Source organism: Cygnus olor, chromosome 2, assembly GCF_009769625.2.
Source record: "Cygnus olor isolate bCygOlo1 chromosome 2, bCygOlo1.pri.v2, whole genome shotgun sequence".
NCBI lineage: Eukaryota > Metazoa > Chordata > Aves > Anseriformes > Anatidae > Cygnus > Cygnus olor.
Window position 1 is genome coordinate 44782161 of NC_049170.1, and position 17806 is coordinate 44799966.

The 17806-nt window shown below is 52.2% G+C and overlaps 1 protein-coding gene across 1 annotated transcript; it reads right to left on the reverse strand.

Annotated features, from left to right (window-relative positions):
* Nucleotides 1–676: 676 nt before the first annotated feature.
* Nucleotides 677–15905, reverse strand: GASK1A (golgi associated kinase 1A). The gene is made up of 5 exons (XM_040548376.1): nt 15572–15905; nt 7989–8870; nt 3268–3390; nt 2958–3061; nt 677–2603 (listed from the first exon to the last, which is right to left on the reverse strand). Exons 1-5 carry the CDS (start codon nt 15695–15697, stop codon nt 2393–2395), a joined length of 1446 nt encoding a protein of 481 aa, XP_040404310.1. The 5' UTR covers nt 15698–15905; the 3' UTR covers nt 677–2392.
* Between the last annotated feature and the right edge of the window lie 1901 nt (nt 15906–17806).

Genomic DNA, 17806 nt, shown 5'->3' on the forward strand with positions numbered 1-17806 from the left:
TACGGCTAAAATGGGCCGGTCAAGTGGCCCTCAAATGCTGCAAACAAGCCTTTTGGAGATGTTTTATTTCTTCCACGGGCTTTCCCACCGTGTTTTTGCAGGAGACTTTTGACACAAGGGATGCTTTATGCCCATGCTGCTGGATCCCCGGTGGCAGGGGTCGCAGGAGGGCTCACCCGCACACAGATGGTTTCAGCAGTGCTTTCCCCGTGGTCCTGCCTCCTTGCTGCTGCTCTCCTCCACCCCATCATGGTGCCAGCAAGCACACGGGCATGCCCTGATGGCTGCTCCCCTTCCCCAGCTCCCCTGGCTGAAGACAGGCAGGCGCCTCGTTAGGACCAGGGGTTGCTCTAATCACCCCCATGAGAGCCTCCTGCAATTTAGCCTCTACAAGCCCAGGGAAGGTGCCTTATCCTGGTATAACAGCATAAATATGATAGGAAACGCACCATATTCATAGCTGGAGCAAACCAAACCCGACACTGTTAAAGGCTGATGGGGCTGGAGCAGTCCCCAGGGGTTTCTCTGAACCACTGCGGCCACATCTCAGGGACTGTGCGTTCTGCTGTCTACATGGATAAATACACGTGGGGAAAAAATAATAATTAGATGAAACTAACAATCAGTCTTAGCGAGATCATGCCTTTTGCTTCTCTCTTTTATCCATACGTGACTCCTTGTTAATTCAAGAGTGATTTTTATTCACGTGCTTAAGGGTTTACAGATGTTCCCACATGTGTTCAGCCAGCAAACTCATGTTACAGGCAAGGAAATGCAAAAAAATGCTAGAAAGATCCCCACTGCCTAGTGCAGTGTTAAAGTCAAGCAGATGCAACCAGAGGCAAGGCAAAGGCTGATGCTCCATCCCAGCAAAGTCAACAGCTTTGGCCACCGCACAGTGCCCCACTTCCCTCTCTTCTTGCTGAGAACTTGGCTTGCATGGGACGACAAACTCTTTTAATGAAGTTTCTCATTTTACTGAGAAAACCTACAATCAGCGCTACACATCCAACCTAATGCTGCTGCTACCATGTCGCTTTTCATGGCATATTTTCTGGATTTGGTTATGTTACGTTATTATTCTCATTTATTCATATGAGGCAGTGGCTGGGCACGGCTGAGTTATTTTGGACCCAGGATGAGTTGTTTCGTTCTCCAAGTTCACAGGCTAAGGTCACCTCTTGATAACGAATCCCCATGAGCTGGGCTTCGGTGGGGCTTCTTGGTGGAGGTGGAGATGGGGTGAAGGGTTTCCTTTATCACCTCAAGGGCAAGAGTGCAGCAAGATGCTGCTGGTGCTCTGGATGCTGAAGCACACACGATGTCGTGTGCCGATGCTTTCTGAGAGCACTCACACTTGCTGATTAATGTCACTCCAGCCTCACTTCATCTTCTCTTAAGCAAGAGGGAAAGGTAATTGCTTGCACTTATCAGCGTGGCTGTGGAAGTACCCCCTCGCAGACTCTAAAACTGACAGATGGCTGAGATGGATGGCTCAGGGACGGCGCGAGTGCCCGCTTCCCTGCCTCTCTGCCCACACGGGTGGCCGTTTGCTCCAACACAAGGGCGATGGGTCAGCAGCACAGTGCAGGCACCCATGCTGGTGTCCTCCTGCTCATTTTGCTCTCTGCCCTGACTCCTGAGGACCAATTTAGCCAGGATGCTGCTGTGTGCTGTCGCAGCGGCTCTCACTGCCTGGCTGCTGGGGTTGTCAGCACACGCAGAATGCATTTTGCACCCAGTTGCCTTCTGCTGAAATAATCCTGCATGTTTGTTAAAGGATTTTTTTCTGCTAACCATAGAGAAAGCTTCATGCAGACATCAGGCACGCGTCACCTCCTCCATGGGGGAAGACAGAGCTCAGCTCTGGTGACTTGTACTTGGTTTGGAGGGTCTCCTCTGATTTTCCCCACACCACTCCAGACTCTCTGTTTTTATTATTTTGGGAAGGATAAAGGCATCATCAAAAAAGCCCAATGAAAACCATGGGAAGATTGTCAGTGACTTCCCTCGGCCCTGAGCAGTGCCTCTCACTGCTTGGCTAACCCTTCCCAGGCTCTCCGTCAGTTCAAATGGTCAAACCTGTGGTTTTCAAAGATGCTGGGGAGGAGAGGGGAGTGAAGGCACCCAAAATCTTATGGACTTGCACCTCCTTTGAAAATTCCATGCTGTGATCATTGCACAATAAATCTTGCTTAGTGCCTTTCTCAAACATTTGTGGGATGTCTCTGGAGAAGGTCTCCTCCTCATCTTTCCTACAATCCCTTCTCCTTTTCCAGGACATCCCACCAATGGGGGGTTAAATCAGAAAAACACCTTTTGGAGAAGCGAGAACCCACACGCAGCTCCACATCACAAAAACTGAGGACATGAGGCCCAACCACCACGGGGTTCAGCGCGGCATGTCCCTCACCGCCGTCAGGTTGTGCTCCTGGAGGTACCGCAGCAGGACCTGCCCCCGCCTCTCGAGGGTCCGCAGCAGAGGTCTCAGCCCCGCGGCGCCGCCCTGGCTGTCCCAGAGCTCCCGGTCCACGTACAGCGACTCCAGCAGCCGGCGGCCCAAGCAGCCCGACCTCAGCACGGCCACGGCCGTCTCCGGGAAGCTGAAAGAGAGACGTGGGATGGAGACTGCCATCGGCCACCCTGACCCGCTTCACCAGGACATGTGAAAACGGACGGCTTTTCCCTCAGTCTGGCTTCATCTCACTGCAACTCCACTTGGCCATGGAGCAACCCCTGATTTGCACCAGAGCAGAGTGAAGACCCAGTCCTGGTGCTGGGGCATGTGTGATGGGTTTTGGAGCCCACCTACCTGCCCAGTCCCGTGTGGGAGGTGGCCCTGCTTCACAGGGGTGCTTGATTAGTTAAAGGGACTCCCAGCAGGTTTGCAGATGTCATCAAAGACTCTGCAGGAGGGGGGAGACGTCCCACCAGGAGTGTGCACATTGCCCCCTTACCTGTCTATGCCCTGCAGGAGCCTGAAGTTGAGCTTTGCCTCTGGCTGCTGCGGCCGGCCTGCGTTGTCGATGAACACCAGGCGGGATGGGGCGCTGCTCCGGACCTGCCAGTGATGATGGGAAGGAGCAGCTCACCTACCGTTGGCAGTCACCAGCCTGGTGTTTTAGGCTGGGCGTTTGACGTATTGAGTAACCCTGAGAGCCTCTGGGGGCCAGCAGCAGCCAGCACTTCCCAGGCACCTTCATTTTTGGCCAGAGCAGCCCCTGGGACGTGGGACAGGGGAAAGGGCCACAAGGGCTGGGGACGTACCAGGATGTGCACCAGGACCAGCTCAGCTGGGTTCCGGCACTTCTCGTGGAGCATCTCCTCCACGCAGGGCTCAGAGGGGTCGGGCTCGAACCCACAGCAGTATCGGTCCAGGCGGTCATGAACCTGTGGGAGACATTTGGCGTCCTCAGCTGGGGCAGACAGCTGGCATGGGCAGGTCCTGGGGATTCTCACATGGAGCTCTCCTTGCTCAGAGGAAAATAAAATGCTTTTAAGGATCCTTAGTGGGCACTGAGTGGAAAAGCTGCTTACACCAGTGCATAAGAGAGGGGCAGGGAAGCACAAAGAAGCTGAGCTGACTTGCAAAACCCCTTGGGCTTGGAGAAGAGCCTGATAAAGGTGCCAGTGACAAGCTTTTCTGCTGGAGTTCAGACACCACGCTCCATATCTGCACAGACCAAATGGGCCATGCTTGCAGCTGAAACAAAGGCAAGAAGGACACAGTGAGGAAGGCAAAATAACCCCCAGAACACCCCAGAAAACCTAGGTTGCAAAACTTCAAAAAGAGATTTTGTTTCTCAGGCTGAGCCTTGGTTCACTGGGTGACATTTTATTTGGGCACCTTTCTTATACACCCTGTTTCATCCATCCCTGAGTCCTACACAGCTCTCAATAAAAAGCAGATGAATGGAAGAGAGTTGGTAAGGGAAAAAGCAATCTGTGCTTTACATGGTGCCTGCATGACATTTGAGTTAGTCCACGGTAACTTCTTTTAACTAATCTGTGCTTAATTACTTGCAGGCTCTGCTAAACCCCTGTGCTGTCGAGGCTGCTGAGCATCCCCCTCCCCACCCCAAATCCCTGCAGCAGCCCTGCACTGCTTGGCAGCTCCCAGCACATCACCCTGCCTTGGAGGGAAGAGGGGAGCTGATTTTAAAACAAATAAATCTCTGCCAGGCCCAGCTTCAATAACCCTGCCTTGGTGTATATATAAAACGTACATATTTCAGCTTCCGCAGCTGGATCAGCCATTCGTGCCAGGGAAGCAAGGAAAGCTCACTGGTGGGCAGCCCGGCTGCAGCATGAAGGCTGTTGGGGTTGTTGGTGTCAGAGCTCAGGATGCCTGTGGTCACTGTGGCCAGGAGAACTTTTGGCCCAGGATCCCAGTGAGCCAGCCCAGCTGGTTTCTGCAAAGGCCACCAGGGTATGGAAATCCAGATCCCAAGACGCCGAGCAGGGGAAGGAGACGCCGTGGTGAGGACGATGTGGTTATGGTGGTGGAGATGAGTCAAGGCTTCCCGAGAACCACTCTGACGTACGCCAACACTGCCGGCAGCGGGAAGCAGCGGGAGTGAGGCTGAAGGGCGCCTGGAGAGAGGCCAGGAGGAAGGAGATGGGGACAGCCTGCACAGAGCAGGGCTCTGCCCTGCCCTCCGTTCCCCCACGAACATCTGAAACCAAGGGAGCTGGTGCCAGACCCAAGGGGGTGTAGAGTGGGGGCTGACGCTGGTGTCCCAGATGGGCCCTGGGACATGGAGCAGCTCCTTGTTGACACCCTGAGAGCAGCTCTGATGCACGGACCAGCTCTCCCTCCCCCTGGCTGTCCCCATGTCACTGACATTCACTTCTCATCAGAGCCCGAGTGGCCCTAATGAACATCGGGCCTTGCTGCTGTAACACAGACAGACGAGCCGCACCTTCTGCCATCTGCGCAGCTCACAACCTGTCACAAGCACCCTTCATTTATGCTCCTCTTCAGGCCCAGCATTGGCTGGGATGGGGACTGCTTCTCCCAGCACTGAGAGCCACTGCTCCCAGCTTCCTGATGGAGAGGAAACCTAGGAAAATTAGGGGTGACTGTCCTCTGGAAGAAGTTGGGCCTGCAAGGACCGCTACATCCTGAAGGATTGAGCCTGCAAAGTCATCTGGGGGTCAAATAGTTGAAATACCAGATGCTTCTTTTTTTTTTGTCTTTCTGCTGGGTGTAAGGAGGGTGTTGTTGATGGGAAAGCATCCATCAGAGAGAGTCTGTGATTGTTGAAGCTCTCAAGTAGGACGTCAAAGAGCCTGACTAACTCTTGCATCATGGAAAAGAGAAGGGGGCTGGGGAGAGCCATGTGTAAGGCTCCTGGGCTTGCGTAGCAGCCCCAAAGATGCCTGTGGCCATCACCACAGCGCCTGGATGAAGTCCTTGGCTTCTGCATTCCCCAGCTGTCAGCAAAAAAAGCTCTGAGACACAGAGAGAAAGCAAAAAGGAAGGTGGCCATGTCCTTAAAAGCTTGATCATAGTGTGGGGGATAGGGTGGGGGGCAGGCTTATCCTCACAGCCTTCATTCTGGGGGAGCTGAGCCGATTTCCAGACCAAGCAGGTCCCAGCGAGGATAGGACAACCTCAGAGGGAGACAGGGATGCTGCTGCAGGGGTGCAGCCTGAGTGTGCTGGTGGTTTGGGCTCTTTTTAAGGCACAGGATGAAGCCAATAGCTGCTCCCTTTCAACAGGGCTCTGTGTTTTACCCATGGTAAAGGAGAGGTCTCTCTCTCCTGACACCTCAGGCCTATGGGGCTCAGGTGGACATAGGTTGTAGGGGACAGCCAGCAGCCTGAAACTCTCCTACTTGCAAACACTGTGTGTGTGTTGTAAGGAGTGAATAATGCAGAAGAAGCCAAATTTTAAAACCTTTTAGAAGAAGATGATGAAGATCTCAATGCCTGGATCAGGGCTGCACGGGAGGGCTCAAAGTTCATGGCTTCCCACTCTCCTCAGTACATGCTGCTGGATGCTAGAGACATTATTTCATTACTACAGTATCCTGCTGGCTTCATGCCTCTTTATGTGACTTTTCCACATGGGAGGATCCCACTGAGTTATTGAGAAAAAGCCAGCAGATTGCCCCTTGATTTATTACTCCACTGTTTTTGCCCTCTGCAGGAAAGTCTCCTTAAAACTGGATGCATTTTTCTCCTGGAGACTCAGCTTTTCCGTTGCATTCAATGGTATTTTGGCCTGGGGGAGGGAAAGGGACTGGTTAATCTTCTCATTTGTTTGGCTGTTTCATCTAAAATATTTCCAAGCCCAATCATGACTGCGTCTCCTTTGCCAGCCATAGTCTGAGGTTATAAAGATTAATGGCCAAGCTGTGCCAAAAAAACAGAAAGAGTAATGAGAACACACATTTTAATAGTATTTTTTTCTTCCTCCTTTTTCTTTTTTAAGTATATGTATTTATATATATAATTGTCATTTCAATTAGTTTCCCCTTGTCTAATAATGAAAGTTGCAGCCCTGAGGTACATAAACAGGCTTTGCTTTTGTTTTGTTTTGTTTTGTTTTGTTTTGTTTTCCGGAGAAACCCCTTTTTCCTCCTCAAGGTTACTCCCTAATAAATGATAACTGCCTGTGGTGCTGTGGTAATCCCTTGCAGCAGCAGGTTTTGGTTTTCCAGACAGAAGATCAGACTGTTAACCCTGAGGAGGAGGAGGAGGAAAGCACTACCACACAGAGGGTAGGGATGATGACTCCCCATGCCAGCAGCATGTCTCTGGAGTGAAGGCATCAAAGCCACAGGGCTGGTACAGGAGATGCTGCCTTCACCCAGGAATGCCCTGCCCTGAGCAGCTGCAGCATCCACATGATGCAGAGCAAGGGAATCCAGGCCGGGATGAAGCTGGACCATGTGAGAGCAGACATCCATCTCCTCTACAAAGCCAGCAATTATGAAACCCAAGCCTCCAGAAAATTAACATTTTATGAGCAGCATGAAAGATATATATATATATATGTATATATATTTGTTTGTTTAAAGACAGCCAACTTTGGGGGAAAAAAATGGACTCATGCCTTCTAGTGTTGTGCTGTGATGGGGAGATGAAAGAAAGTTGCCTGATGGCAGGGACTTTTATTTTTTTATTTTTCTTTTGTCAGAGGGACCTTGCCTAGGCTTGAAAGTTGAGGAATTCTTGAAATGTTGAGGGCTGAGCAGAAAAATTGAACCTTTTGTATTCACTCTTCTCTTCAGCATCTACAGCAAGAGAAGCTCCATACTCCTCCCACCCCAACCTGCAGCTGAGCTTCACCAGCCTGGAGGCTGGATCGTGGTCCTGAGGCACTTGGCAGTGCCATGGATCACCCACCAGCCTGCAACTTCTTCAACCAGAAAACAGCCACCACCTTTTGAATGGTACAGATGGGGCTTCAGCTCCTCAGGTTTCTCTGATTTTCACCAATGATCCAGCTAAAATGCAAATCTTTATGGAGGGGAAAAAAAAAAGAAAAAGTGCTGCTTTCCACTACATTTTTCCCTCTGGTTTGAATTTTGCTTGAGAAATCCCACCATATGGAGCTGAGCTCAGATTTGGGTGCATGCTCCCTGGTTCTCCTTGCTCCTTGACAGGCCATGTTCAGCCAGGGGCTGTGTGCAGCCACGAAGGCAGGGCAGACCCTGGTGTAGGTTTCAGGGATGTTTTTCTTGCTTTTAATCCCACTGGTTGCTTATGCTCACCACAAGCTCATGCGAGTCCTGCATGAGATTCACCACGCAAGATGAGGTAGTGTGGAAGGTGGAGATCACATCGAGATGTGCCATAAGGTGCAAAAGTTACCCCAGCAGCAAAAAGCAGTAATTTTTGACTTACGTTTTGTCATTCTCTCCCAGGACAACACAGCCTACACAACTCGCAGAAGAGAAAGAGACGACAGAGGTGTGCACGGGAGGATATAGTGTCCCACCTGGCACAACAGACAGCCTCCCTCACCTCAGCCCTACCTGCAGGAGGAAGTCAAAGAGCGCCAGGCGGCCCCACTCGCCATGCTGGATGCTCTTGCAGGGCATGTCCCCCACCACCGGGGCCCTGCCATGAGTCCGCAGCATCTCCTGGTACTGCAGCCACCCCAGGGCGCAGGAGTTCTGGTCATTGTTGGTGTCCTCCAGGTGCTGGACATCGGGTGCCCACCAGATGACGGGCCGTGTAGCACCGTTGGTGTAGCTGTAGGGCAGGATGGGGCTGGAGAAGCGGCGGGCCACGGCGGGCAGGCTCCTGTTCAGCCCCAAGACCCTGTCCAGGTGGAAAGCCACCACCTCGTAGAGGTCCCCAGGGCGCTTGATGAGCCCGCAGCGCCCATCCCCACAGTCCCCCCGGGGGCCGGTGGGCTGGGGGTCCCCCTCAGCGTGCAGGCGGACGCGCAGGACCTGCCCGTGGGCTGGCACACGGGTTTTGGAGACCACCTGGCCATAGGCTATCAGCTTCATCTTCTGGATGTCATCATCGGAGAGCCACGGCGGGGACGTCCTGCCAAGACGCAGCCTGTCCCCACGTTGGGGGTCTCCCCGCCAACATGGCCGCTCCACATAAGGCGAAGGGGACGGCATACCCAGCTCCCGCAGCCGCCAGCTGTCCCCCTGACGCCTCCTTGTCCCCCGGGCGGGTGGCTTGTCCCCACACAGGGTGGTGGCTGTGTCCTGCTGGGGCCGGGGGGCTGGGGACAGTGATATGGGCGCTGGTGCCATGCGAAGGGACCGGGCCCAGCCGTGGTCCCCGGTTGGTGGTGGGGGCAGGTGGGTGAGCGCCAGCAGGGCCAGGGCCAGCAGGACCCCCAGGGCCACTAGGGGAGGGTGCTTCAGCCCCGTCCTTCGCCACGGTCGCTGGGCCTGCGGGTCAGAAAGGAGAGAGTCACAAGGGATCCAAGCCCATGGGGAACGTCAACAAAAGGGGCTCGGCTGGGGGACACAAGTGGCCATAGCATGATTTGGGTCAGAAATTAGCCGATGGTACCCCAGGAGCTGGTCAGGGCAAGAGCTGACCCACCGGAGATGCTGTAATGTCTGTAGTGCTGGTGTACAGGACCACCTTATGGCTGAGGAATTCTTCAAATATTTTGCTTTGAAAACTCAAGGAATGAAAAAAAAAAAAAAAGAGCTTCAGCAACGGTATTCCCCCAGACTGACCCTTCCCAGCCACCCTGAGCTCTGTTGCATCAGTCACTGTGAGCTCCTGATGCCCAAGGCCTCCCAGTGTGGGCCTTTGTGTGTGTCGGAGCAGTCACACCACTCAAAATCAGAGTATGCAAGACCAGAAATAGAAAACATTCCTCTTTTATCATGATGTTTTTTTTTTTTTTTTTTTTTATAAGGCTGAATGTCCACACTGCCTTTTCTTCTGCCGCAGCCTGCAGTTTGCTGTGCTATTCCCTGAGCTCTGCTGCATCCACTCACCCAACTGCATCTGTATTTGACTGGGGAGCTGTGAAACTGAATAAACCCTAAAGGAAATCAGGGAACAGAAGGGGGGATACAAGATGAGCTGTGATTTTGAAAGACTACATTTCCACAGCATCCTTAGTGTACTCCACACAGGCCAACACAGAGCAAATAGATGGGTGTGAGCGTTTTCCAGTTGCTAAGAGGTTTTTCTCCTGAACACCTCACTCCAGTGGTTCCTGTCACAGTTGCACACTCAGCCCAAAATCCAGACCTCTGTGCCCTCATGGGAAGGAAGTGCGGTGTGTGCCAAGACCTGGTCCTGCCAGCTCTGCCCATTGCTGCACTCAGCGTGGATAAGAGCTTACAAGACCTCATCAGAAGCTGTTGCAGCCTACGTTTAGAAAAGGTACAAGCTTCTGTATCTGAAACCCAAAATGTTCTAATTACCAGCACCAAGAAACTGCTTTTAGATGGGTGCCACCAAGTTTTAGTGCTGTTTGCTGGGGGGGACTTACAAAAACAATATGGGCTGTAAATGCAGCCATGAGCAGACAAAGTGCAAGTCCCTGCACTACTAAGCCAACGTGACTGCTTTGCCCTCAAGGCCTCCCCGGCATCACAGCACTGGTGCTGGTGAAAGACCACCTCACTGGCTGCGACCTGTGTGATGGCCAACATATTTTATAATCTCTTCATAAGGCTTCCAGCCCAGCACCGCTCTCGTGCTTTACAGAGACATTTCCAAGCAATTGGGCGATGAGGCTCAGGACAATGAGCAGGGAACAGGGCCTTGTTCCTCTTCGCTTTGCAGTTATTTATTTTGGAAGCACAAGTATATCCACAGCGGACATAGCGGGATAGTATATTGCCAAGGAAGGGATAAGGAATTGTTTGTAAGAGGAAAAGCTTGAAAAAGCAAGAGCTCAAAAGCTCTGGGGGTGAGAGCCAGCAGCCAGAGTGACTTCCAGAAGGCAGCTCACGAGAATCACAGAATGGTTTGGGTTGGAAGGGACCTTAAAGATCGCCTTGATCCAAACCCCTGCCATGGGCAGGGACACCTCCCACCAGACCAGGCTGCCCAAAGCCCCATCCAGCCTGGCCTTGAACACCTTCAGGGATGGGGCATCCACAGCTTCTCTGGGCAGCCTGTGCCAGAAGAAATGTTTCATCTGCACCTCATCAGCTGATCGAGCACTACCCAAAAACCTATGAGGGCCCAAGTGGGTTTTCCTTCCAGGTCTGCCTCTCAAGGACAGCAGATTTAAAACAGCTTCCAAGAGCTCGTGATGGTGCATTTGGAGTGATTTAGCTTTATAGCTCTCATTTAATTGTTTCTCTCCCAGAAATACAGCATAGTGCAGCAAAATGGAGCTGCTGGGAGGAATGCTTCACTCACACTCGGCTTATGCCAGCCTCCTCCTGTGCAGCTCCAGGTCTGTGTTAGACCCGCATGGCAAAAATAGAGGGGTTTCCCAGAAATCTCACACCCATCTGAGTGTTTTTCAGAGCCCTGCCTAAAACAACCCAAACAACAACACCTCTGCAGCTTTTTGGGTTCCTAAAATCAGACCTTGAGCACCGCTGCCAACATTCATGAACACACTTGGAAACTCTTCCCCTTATTGTAATGGTGCAGAAAGCACTTGTCCAGGCACAGCAGTCGAGACTGGCTTTAATTAGGAAAACTCAAACCCTTGGGGGAGCATGCAAGAGCCATGCGGGGAGCATGGCAAATACAGTGGGAAAACCCCTTTTTAATCCACAGCTGGAGAGCAACACTGGCCACAGGGAGCCAAACGGATGGGAACAATTACAATTTATTTTTTTTTACGTCAAGGTGGTTTGCAGGGCGAGTGGTTGAAGCATCCTTAGCGCCTGGAACCACTTTGTCCCCTCTGTGGGCAGGCTTGGTTTGGTTACAGCTGAGCCTGAATCCTGCTCCATGAGCCTGGACCAGGGCCACCGCAGACCTTTCCCTGCTCGGCTCAGGGAGCCTGGATTTCACTGCCACATCGACAATAATAAGGGAAAAAAAGTGCAAGTACAGCCTCTATGTTATTTCTGGCAGTCAATATTACAAGCTTAATAGTAATCTAGATGATATAACATTGCAGAAATGGTGCTGTATTTATAAACCCAGGGTAAATCCTTTTCCAAAGAGACTTTCTCCAAGTCTATGCTGTAAAAAATGCTGCACTTTAAGCTATGGCTTCAATTCAGCCTGAAATGAAAACCATACATACCGCTCTGCTTTGCCAGCTTGACAAACTGACAGTACAGCACGTCTTCTCTAGAAATTAGGTACATTTCCCAGCAGGCAAGCTGAAGCAAAACCCATAAAAACACTTCAGAGAGGTATGGCCTGTGCCAGGATGCCAAGGAGTAAACAATACATATGCTCACTCGTCAGATGGACATACAGCGCAGCCCGGGCTCCCGAGGGCATGGCCTGGCCACTTGGGGATAACATTTTCTAAGTGTGGGTCAGAGGATTTTATCCTCAACACTTTGTTCCCGGGGCGCTTGAACCTTGGCGGAATTTGAAGCAGAGAAGCCTGTTTTCAATTGCTTTGCAAAGTGCATCAAATTGGCTTTGTCGAGCGTGGAAGAAAAGAAAAACAAACCCAAAACTTCATTATCCAGGAATGTGAGGAACAGCCCTAAAATTCAAAAAGATGCCATGGAAATACGTGGCCTTTAAAAGTGGGATCCATCCCTGCTCTCCTCTGGAACCTGCCAAATAAACACAGAACTGTGTGGACAGCAGGCAACGCAGCCCACCGTGACCGATTTTAAAAAAAATTGCTTGAAAAGCCACCGGAAGACCTTCTCCTGCTGCCTGCCACCCCCAGGAGTGTCTCCAAAGCCTTGCACCCACCATGGCTGCCCAGGAGAGCGGGGCTGTGCATCAACTAGAGTCACTGTGCAGCATCACCTCCAGGAGGGGAACAGCCCCGTCCTCTTGTTTTTGGCTGGGAAATGCATGGTTTTAACAACAGGGAGGCTCACAGCAGCCAGGAGACCAAATCTCTTCTCCCCCAGAGCCTGAGCTGAAGGAAGCCCTTCACCAGTCACCCATGATTCGAGCGTTTAAGTGCCTTCCTATATCATCCTGCCCGGGGAAGATATATCGCTCGCCAAACAGGGCTTTACCCAAGACAGCTATTAAATCACAGCTGCCATACTCGAGGGGAGCCTGGCTACCTTCAGACCCCACCAGACACACGAAAGGGGGCCACAGCAATCCTGGGGCGGGAGGGAAGCCAGACCTGCTGCCACGTGGTGCTGGGTCTGTCCCGCAGAGCCAGCAGTACCCTCCGAGCTGGCACGCAGCTCTTCCCACGAGCGTGTCCAAACCAAACCAGAAAACGACAAAGTTAAATTGCCCGGGATGGGACTTTAAAACTTGTCGTGCTGTGCTACATTTTGGACAGCCTGATGGAGGTGGTCTGCAGCCTGACTGTGAGACAAGTGCTGGGCAGCACCCCAGCGTGGAAGAATAAAATGGTGCTGATAACACCGTTCTCTCCGAGGACTGACTTTAAAAATTTGTTTGAAGTCCCCGTGGTGTTTCCCTTGCTCCCGTCTCCCTGCCCTCCTGTCACACCCCAGCCAAGCCGCACACATCAGCTTTCCCATCTGCGTGGGGAAGCAGCAGGAGGGCCCCTTCCCCAGCAGAACAGATGTGGCTTTCCCTCGTGCAACATCTGCGCCCCGCGCGCCCGCTCCCTTCCAACAGTGCTGCCTTTGTGCCTCGGGGACTGCGCGGAGGATGCTCTGGAGGAGTGCAGCAGCCTGCAGACCGCATGCCGGGGTCCTTCGCTGCTAACCTCTCACACGCACAGCCTCTGCACGCCTGGTTTCCTTCTGCTGGAAAACAACATGATTTTTTTTCCCCACCTTCTTCAGGAATCAGAAGTCCTGCTCCTCAGCGGCTCGCTTCCAGCCGCAGCCAGGGGCACAGCTGCTTTTCTGCTCACACTAGTAATTTCTACAGGATGCCCAAAGCCAGGACAGTGACAGCAGCGAGGAACCCAGGGGTTCCTCTCAAGTCCCCTTCCTCACAATGTCCCCCACCCTAAAGGCTTCTCCCTGTGTATTCCTGAGCTGCTGACCAGCTTTGGCCTTGCATCTCCAGCGGGGTTGTGCTGCTTCAGCTCCTTTCTGCATCGCAGCAGCAAAGAGCAAAGGTGCTGGGAAGTGACATATTTTTTTGCAGCATGTTCTGGGCTACACAGGGATGAATGCATTTAAATAAAATCAAGTTTTAGTCCCTTCTTGCTCTTGATGAGCTTACCGATCCTGTTGATGAGTGCCTGAAGAACCACTAAAACTCTCTTACACATTTTTGGCACCTGATCCAGTCTTATTCCTTTTATTGGGGGTTACATCTTTCCTGTAGTTGGGTGGGGGGTGGATTTCAACATGCTTTTTTCCAGTCTTCTTGAGCTGGTGGACCAGCCCCGGAGCAGAGGCACACGTGCTCAGTGCCCTGCGGAGGCTTTGCAAGACTGGCTCCAGATTCCCTTGGATGCATTTTGGTGGAGGACGGACAAGTCGGCTGGCTCAGTCTCCCCTCTCTTGCTCTAAGGGTTTTTTTTCTTCCTGAAGAGCAAAGGAACGCATTCGTGGGATTCCACAGCTGCGGCCGGGAGGGGAGGGACAGCGGGGCCATTCATCCCCGGGCTTTATTGAAAACAGAATTGTTCATACATGCCCATCCTCAGCTTCAGAAAGGTAACCATTTCCCTAGATTTAAACCATTCCTTTAGTTTCTATACAGGAAAAAATAAAAAAATAAAAAATAAAAATAAAAAGGGAAGGGAATCTGCTCCCTGCCTGCCTTTGCCTCCTGCATCCTGCTTTTCCTTCTCCCATCCAACCCCACCGGGCGAATGATCAGAGCAAACACCGTAGCAGCCCTGCTCTGGAGGGGCTTTGCCTTCGGGGAAGGCAAGCAGCCTCAGGGTTACTGAGCCTTTGAAGCAGAAGGGGTAATTATGGCATTTGGCATCTCTGCGAGAGCATTAATAAAGTGCAGTCAGCCCCTCTTATTTATACTGCCTCGTACTGGGAGAGCGGCAGAGTCGGTGGAAATTACTCACCGGCAGATTTTGGAGCCAGAAGCAAGGAGGCATTTCCCTCACGCAGCCTTCCCCCAGCTCGGTGCTGGCATTTGATGTGTTTTCAGGGGGGCTGGGGACACAGGGGAGCAGCCCAGTGCCACCAGCTGCCCCAAGCCCTGGCCTCGCCGTGCCTTAAATCCCAACCCCCCCAAAAAAAACAATTTTTGATGCTGGTAGGAAACTGTGCAAGGACATTTCCACGTCCCCATCCTCAGACCTGCCCTTGCAAAGGACAAATGGAAACCCAGGTGAAAAATGACCATTCTGCTCCAGCAGGGAGACCACACCAGGCACCTGGCATGCGCTGCAGGCACTTTGAAAGGCTTCATAGTACAGGCTCGTGGGGGAAAGCAGTGCTGCAGGAGAAAGCCTGGCACGGGGAGAGCTGCCTTGCTTTTTTCTTCAGGGGGGAGGAATTATTTCCAGTCCCCAAATGGGTGACCCCCTGTCTTGCCCGTTTTTCCTGCTGCTGAAGTTCATCAATCAGGAAACTCAGAGTAGCCCATGCATATGCTCTGCCGTGAGTCCTGCTGCTCACCAGCACCTCCGGCCCCACAGCATGCACCAGCCCCCTGAGCCACCCCAGCCATGCTCCCAGGACTTAAGGGTGTTTCAGCGACACGGGTGGGTGACACCAGAGCACTGGTTTTGGCAGCAGCACCTCCTGTCTCGCCCAGCATGTGCATCTGCAGCCTCCACCCGACACGCATTTTGCAAGGGCAGCGGAGCAGAGGTGGGTAAGGCACCACTCGCTTCCTCAGCTTTTTTCTTTCACTGCTGTGAGACTAATTTTCACAAAAAACACAATTCCTTGATTGTTAACCATTAGCTTTGCCCATCCCTAGCGTTATGAAGGACAGATCCATGCCGGAGCCTTGCCTGCGTGCTCCAGCCCCACGAGGGATCCCTCTGGACTTGTCCCAAGGAGGATGGAGGCAGCTGGGGGATGGCCTCGCAACGTGTCCCATGGGCCCAGCATCCCTTCCCACCACCAGCTCGAGGAGGAAACCCCCAAAATCATACCATGGCTCCCAGTGCCAGCCGATGTCCTGCTCCTCGCATCCAGGAGAGGCAGCACGCGGTCACCTCCCGGGCTGGGCACCAGCTCCCGGCAGCGCTTCCATTGAAAACCAGAACATTAAAAACCATAAAATGGAAATAATTTTTTTTAAATAGAGAGAAAAAAAAAATAAAATAAATGAAAGGTTTTTTAAAAAGTCCAATCCACGCGGCTCGTCTCCCCGAGGCGCTGTCACCCGCGTGTCCCTCGGGGCTCGGGGCAGCCTCCGCGTGGGCTCCCCGCTCCCAGCGGGCGGACACCCGGCCAACTTCGGCCGCCAGTTTTCCAACTCCGCAGCAGCCCAGACCCACCTCCCTGAGGCTGGGAAGGGGGGAGCAGGCATTTGAAGAGTCTCTTTTTCACAATAAAAGCCCTTCTTGCTGCTTTTTTCTTTTTTTTTAAATACAGAGGGCAAGTTCAATCTGGGAGGCAGAGGTAAAGGAGGCTGAAATGACACGTGCTCCTCCTGAGCTCCTGGTTTGGGACAAGCAGGGGAGAGGCAGAGCCCCAGGGACCTTGCTGGTCCTGCTCCACCGCAGCTGGGAAAGCGAACCCCAGGTCTGCTGATGGGTGCCCCAGAAAACACCCCTCAGAGGTTTTTAAGTGTTAATCCGTTGCCTTTCAATAGCAGTGTGGAGCAGCTGGGAGATGCCTTGGCCACTTAAAAGGGGTTAATGTGCTAACAGATCTTTTTGGGGTGCTCAGTCCCGGGAACTGTAAAGCAAGTTAAATTGATCAGCATTGTTCTTTATTGGTATTTGCATTTTAAAAAATCAGAAAAACGAACAATGCAAACTATTGTGAGGGACAGTGAGAACACAGCAGGCTACAAAGACAATAAGGGGACAAGGCTTAGGGAAAATGGATGAAGTGACGTGTCCAGGGTGGCACAGGAAGGCAGTGGTGGAGCCGGGGAGGTGGCTCCTGTGTCCCCAAGTCCCTCTTGCCCACACAGCCCTACAGTGACATTGCACAGGACTATGTGCTAGATGCAAGAAATGGTTGCAACATGATGCTCTGCCCAGTACGGGCTTCTGCCAGTCCCAGCTCCTCCACACACCCTTGGCACGTCGAGTGCATTTATTTTCCCCTTTTTGTGTCTCCCAGCACCTTTTGTTGCTCCTCAAAACTCTCCCTAGGCAAATATACGGATGGAAGGTTATGTCCAAAGGCTGCTCAGCTTCAGGGCACATCCTTCTGTGCCAGCCTCATGTGGGAGGCGTGCCTGTCTCCTATTTCTGAGGCTTTTGTTTTCCTCTCCTTTTCATAATTCTGAAGCGATTCAATTTATATGCAATTTTCTGTCAAAATGGCTCCTGTTGGTGCAACAGCACTGTGTGCCTTGACTGACAGGCAAGGCGCTCCGGCTCCTCTCTCCGGTTTGCCTCTCCTCACAAATAACCCTTTAAAATGCATGCCTGACATCTGAGGAATTCACCGTCAGAAAGAGGCACGGATGGCTGCTGCAGGAGGCAGACTTAAGGGATCAGTGGCCAAACTGCTGGGATAAGTCCACAGAGCCTGGAAACAGATGCTCCGATCTCAGCACTTGGAAATTTCGATCTGATTTCCGCTCCCTCCTCCTTCCCCTGGAGAAGTTCTTTAATGATAGTTACAGAGGGAAATAAATAAATAAATAAATGAAGCAGGACCTGAGAACCAAGTGTGCTATAAACCCATTTCTTGAGGATGCTCAGGAGGGCCACCCTGACAGCAGCCCAAAGGTGTCCACCTCACTGGCCCACGTCTCCCCGAGGAGTTTCAAACGGGTGGCAGGGAGGGCACAGGCTTCAAAAGCACTGGCGAGGATCAGAAAGCTGCTCTGCCTCTGAGAAAGTAAAGTCAAAGTGTTTCTTTTCCCCGTTTAGAGAAGTGTGAGGCTCTAATGGGTTTGAGGGACTGTGAGGACGACTTTCCAGATGCACCAAGGTAATTATAAGCTTGAATGGATTTCTGAGGCCCAGACCCTACCCAGATAAATCACTGCCTGTCAACCACTGACTACAAATGAGCTGCTCAGAAAGCCTTCGGACTTCTCCTTTTTCCCCTGCTCTCTCCTATATCTTCTGGTAATGGGCCTTGACACCTCACTAAGGAGGCCCTGATATTTCAGCCGTCGCTTGCAGGTGCTGTGACAGAACTGGCAAGTTAAGGGTATAAGGACGAAGCAGACAGGGGAGAGAGCTGGGCTGCTGCTC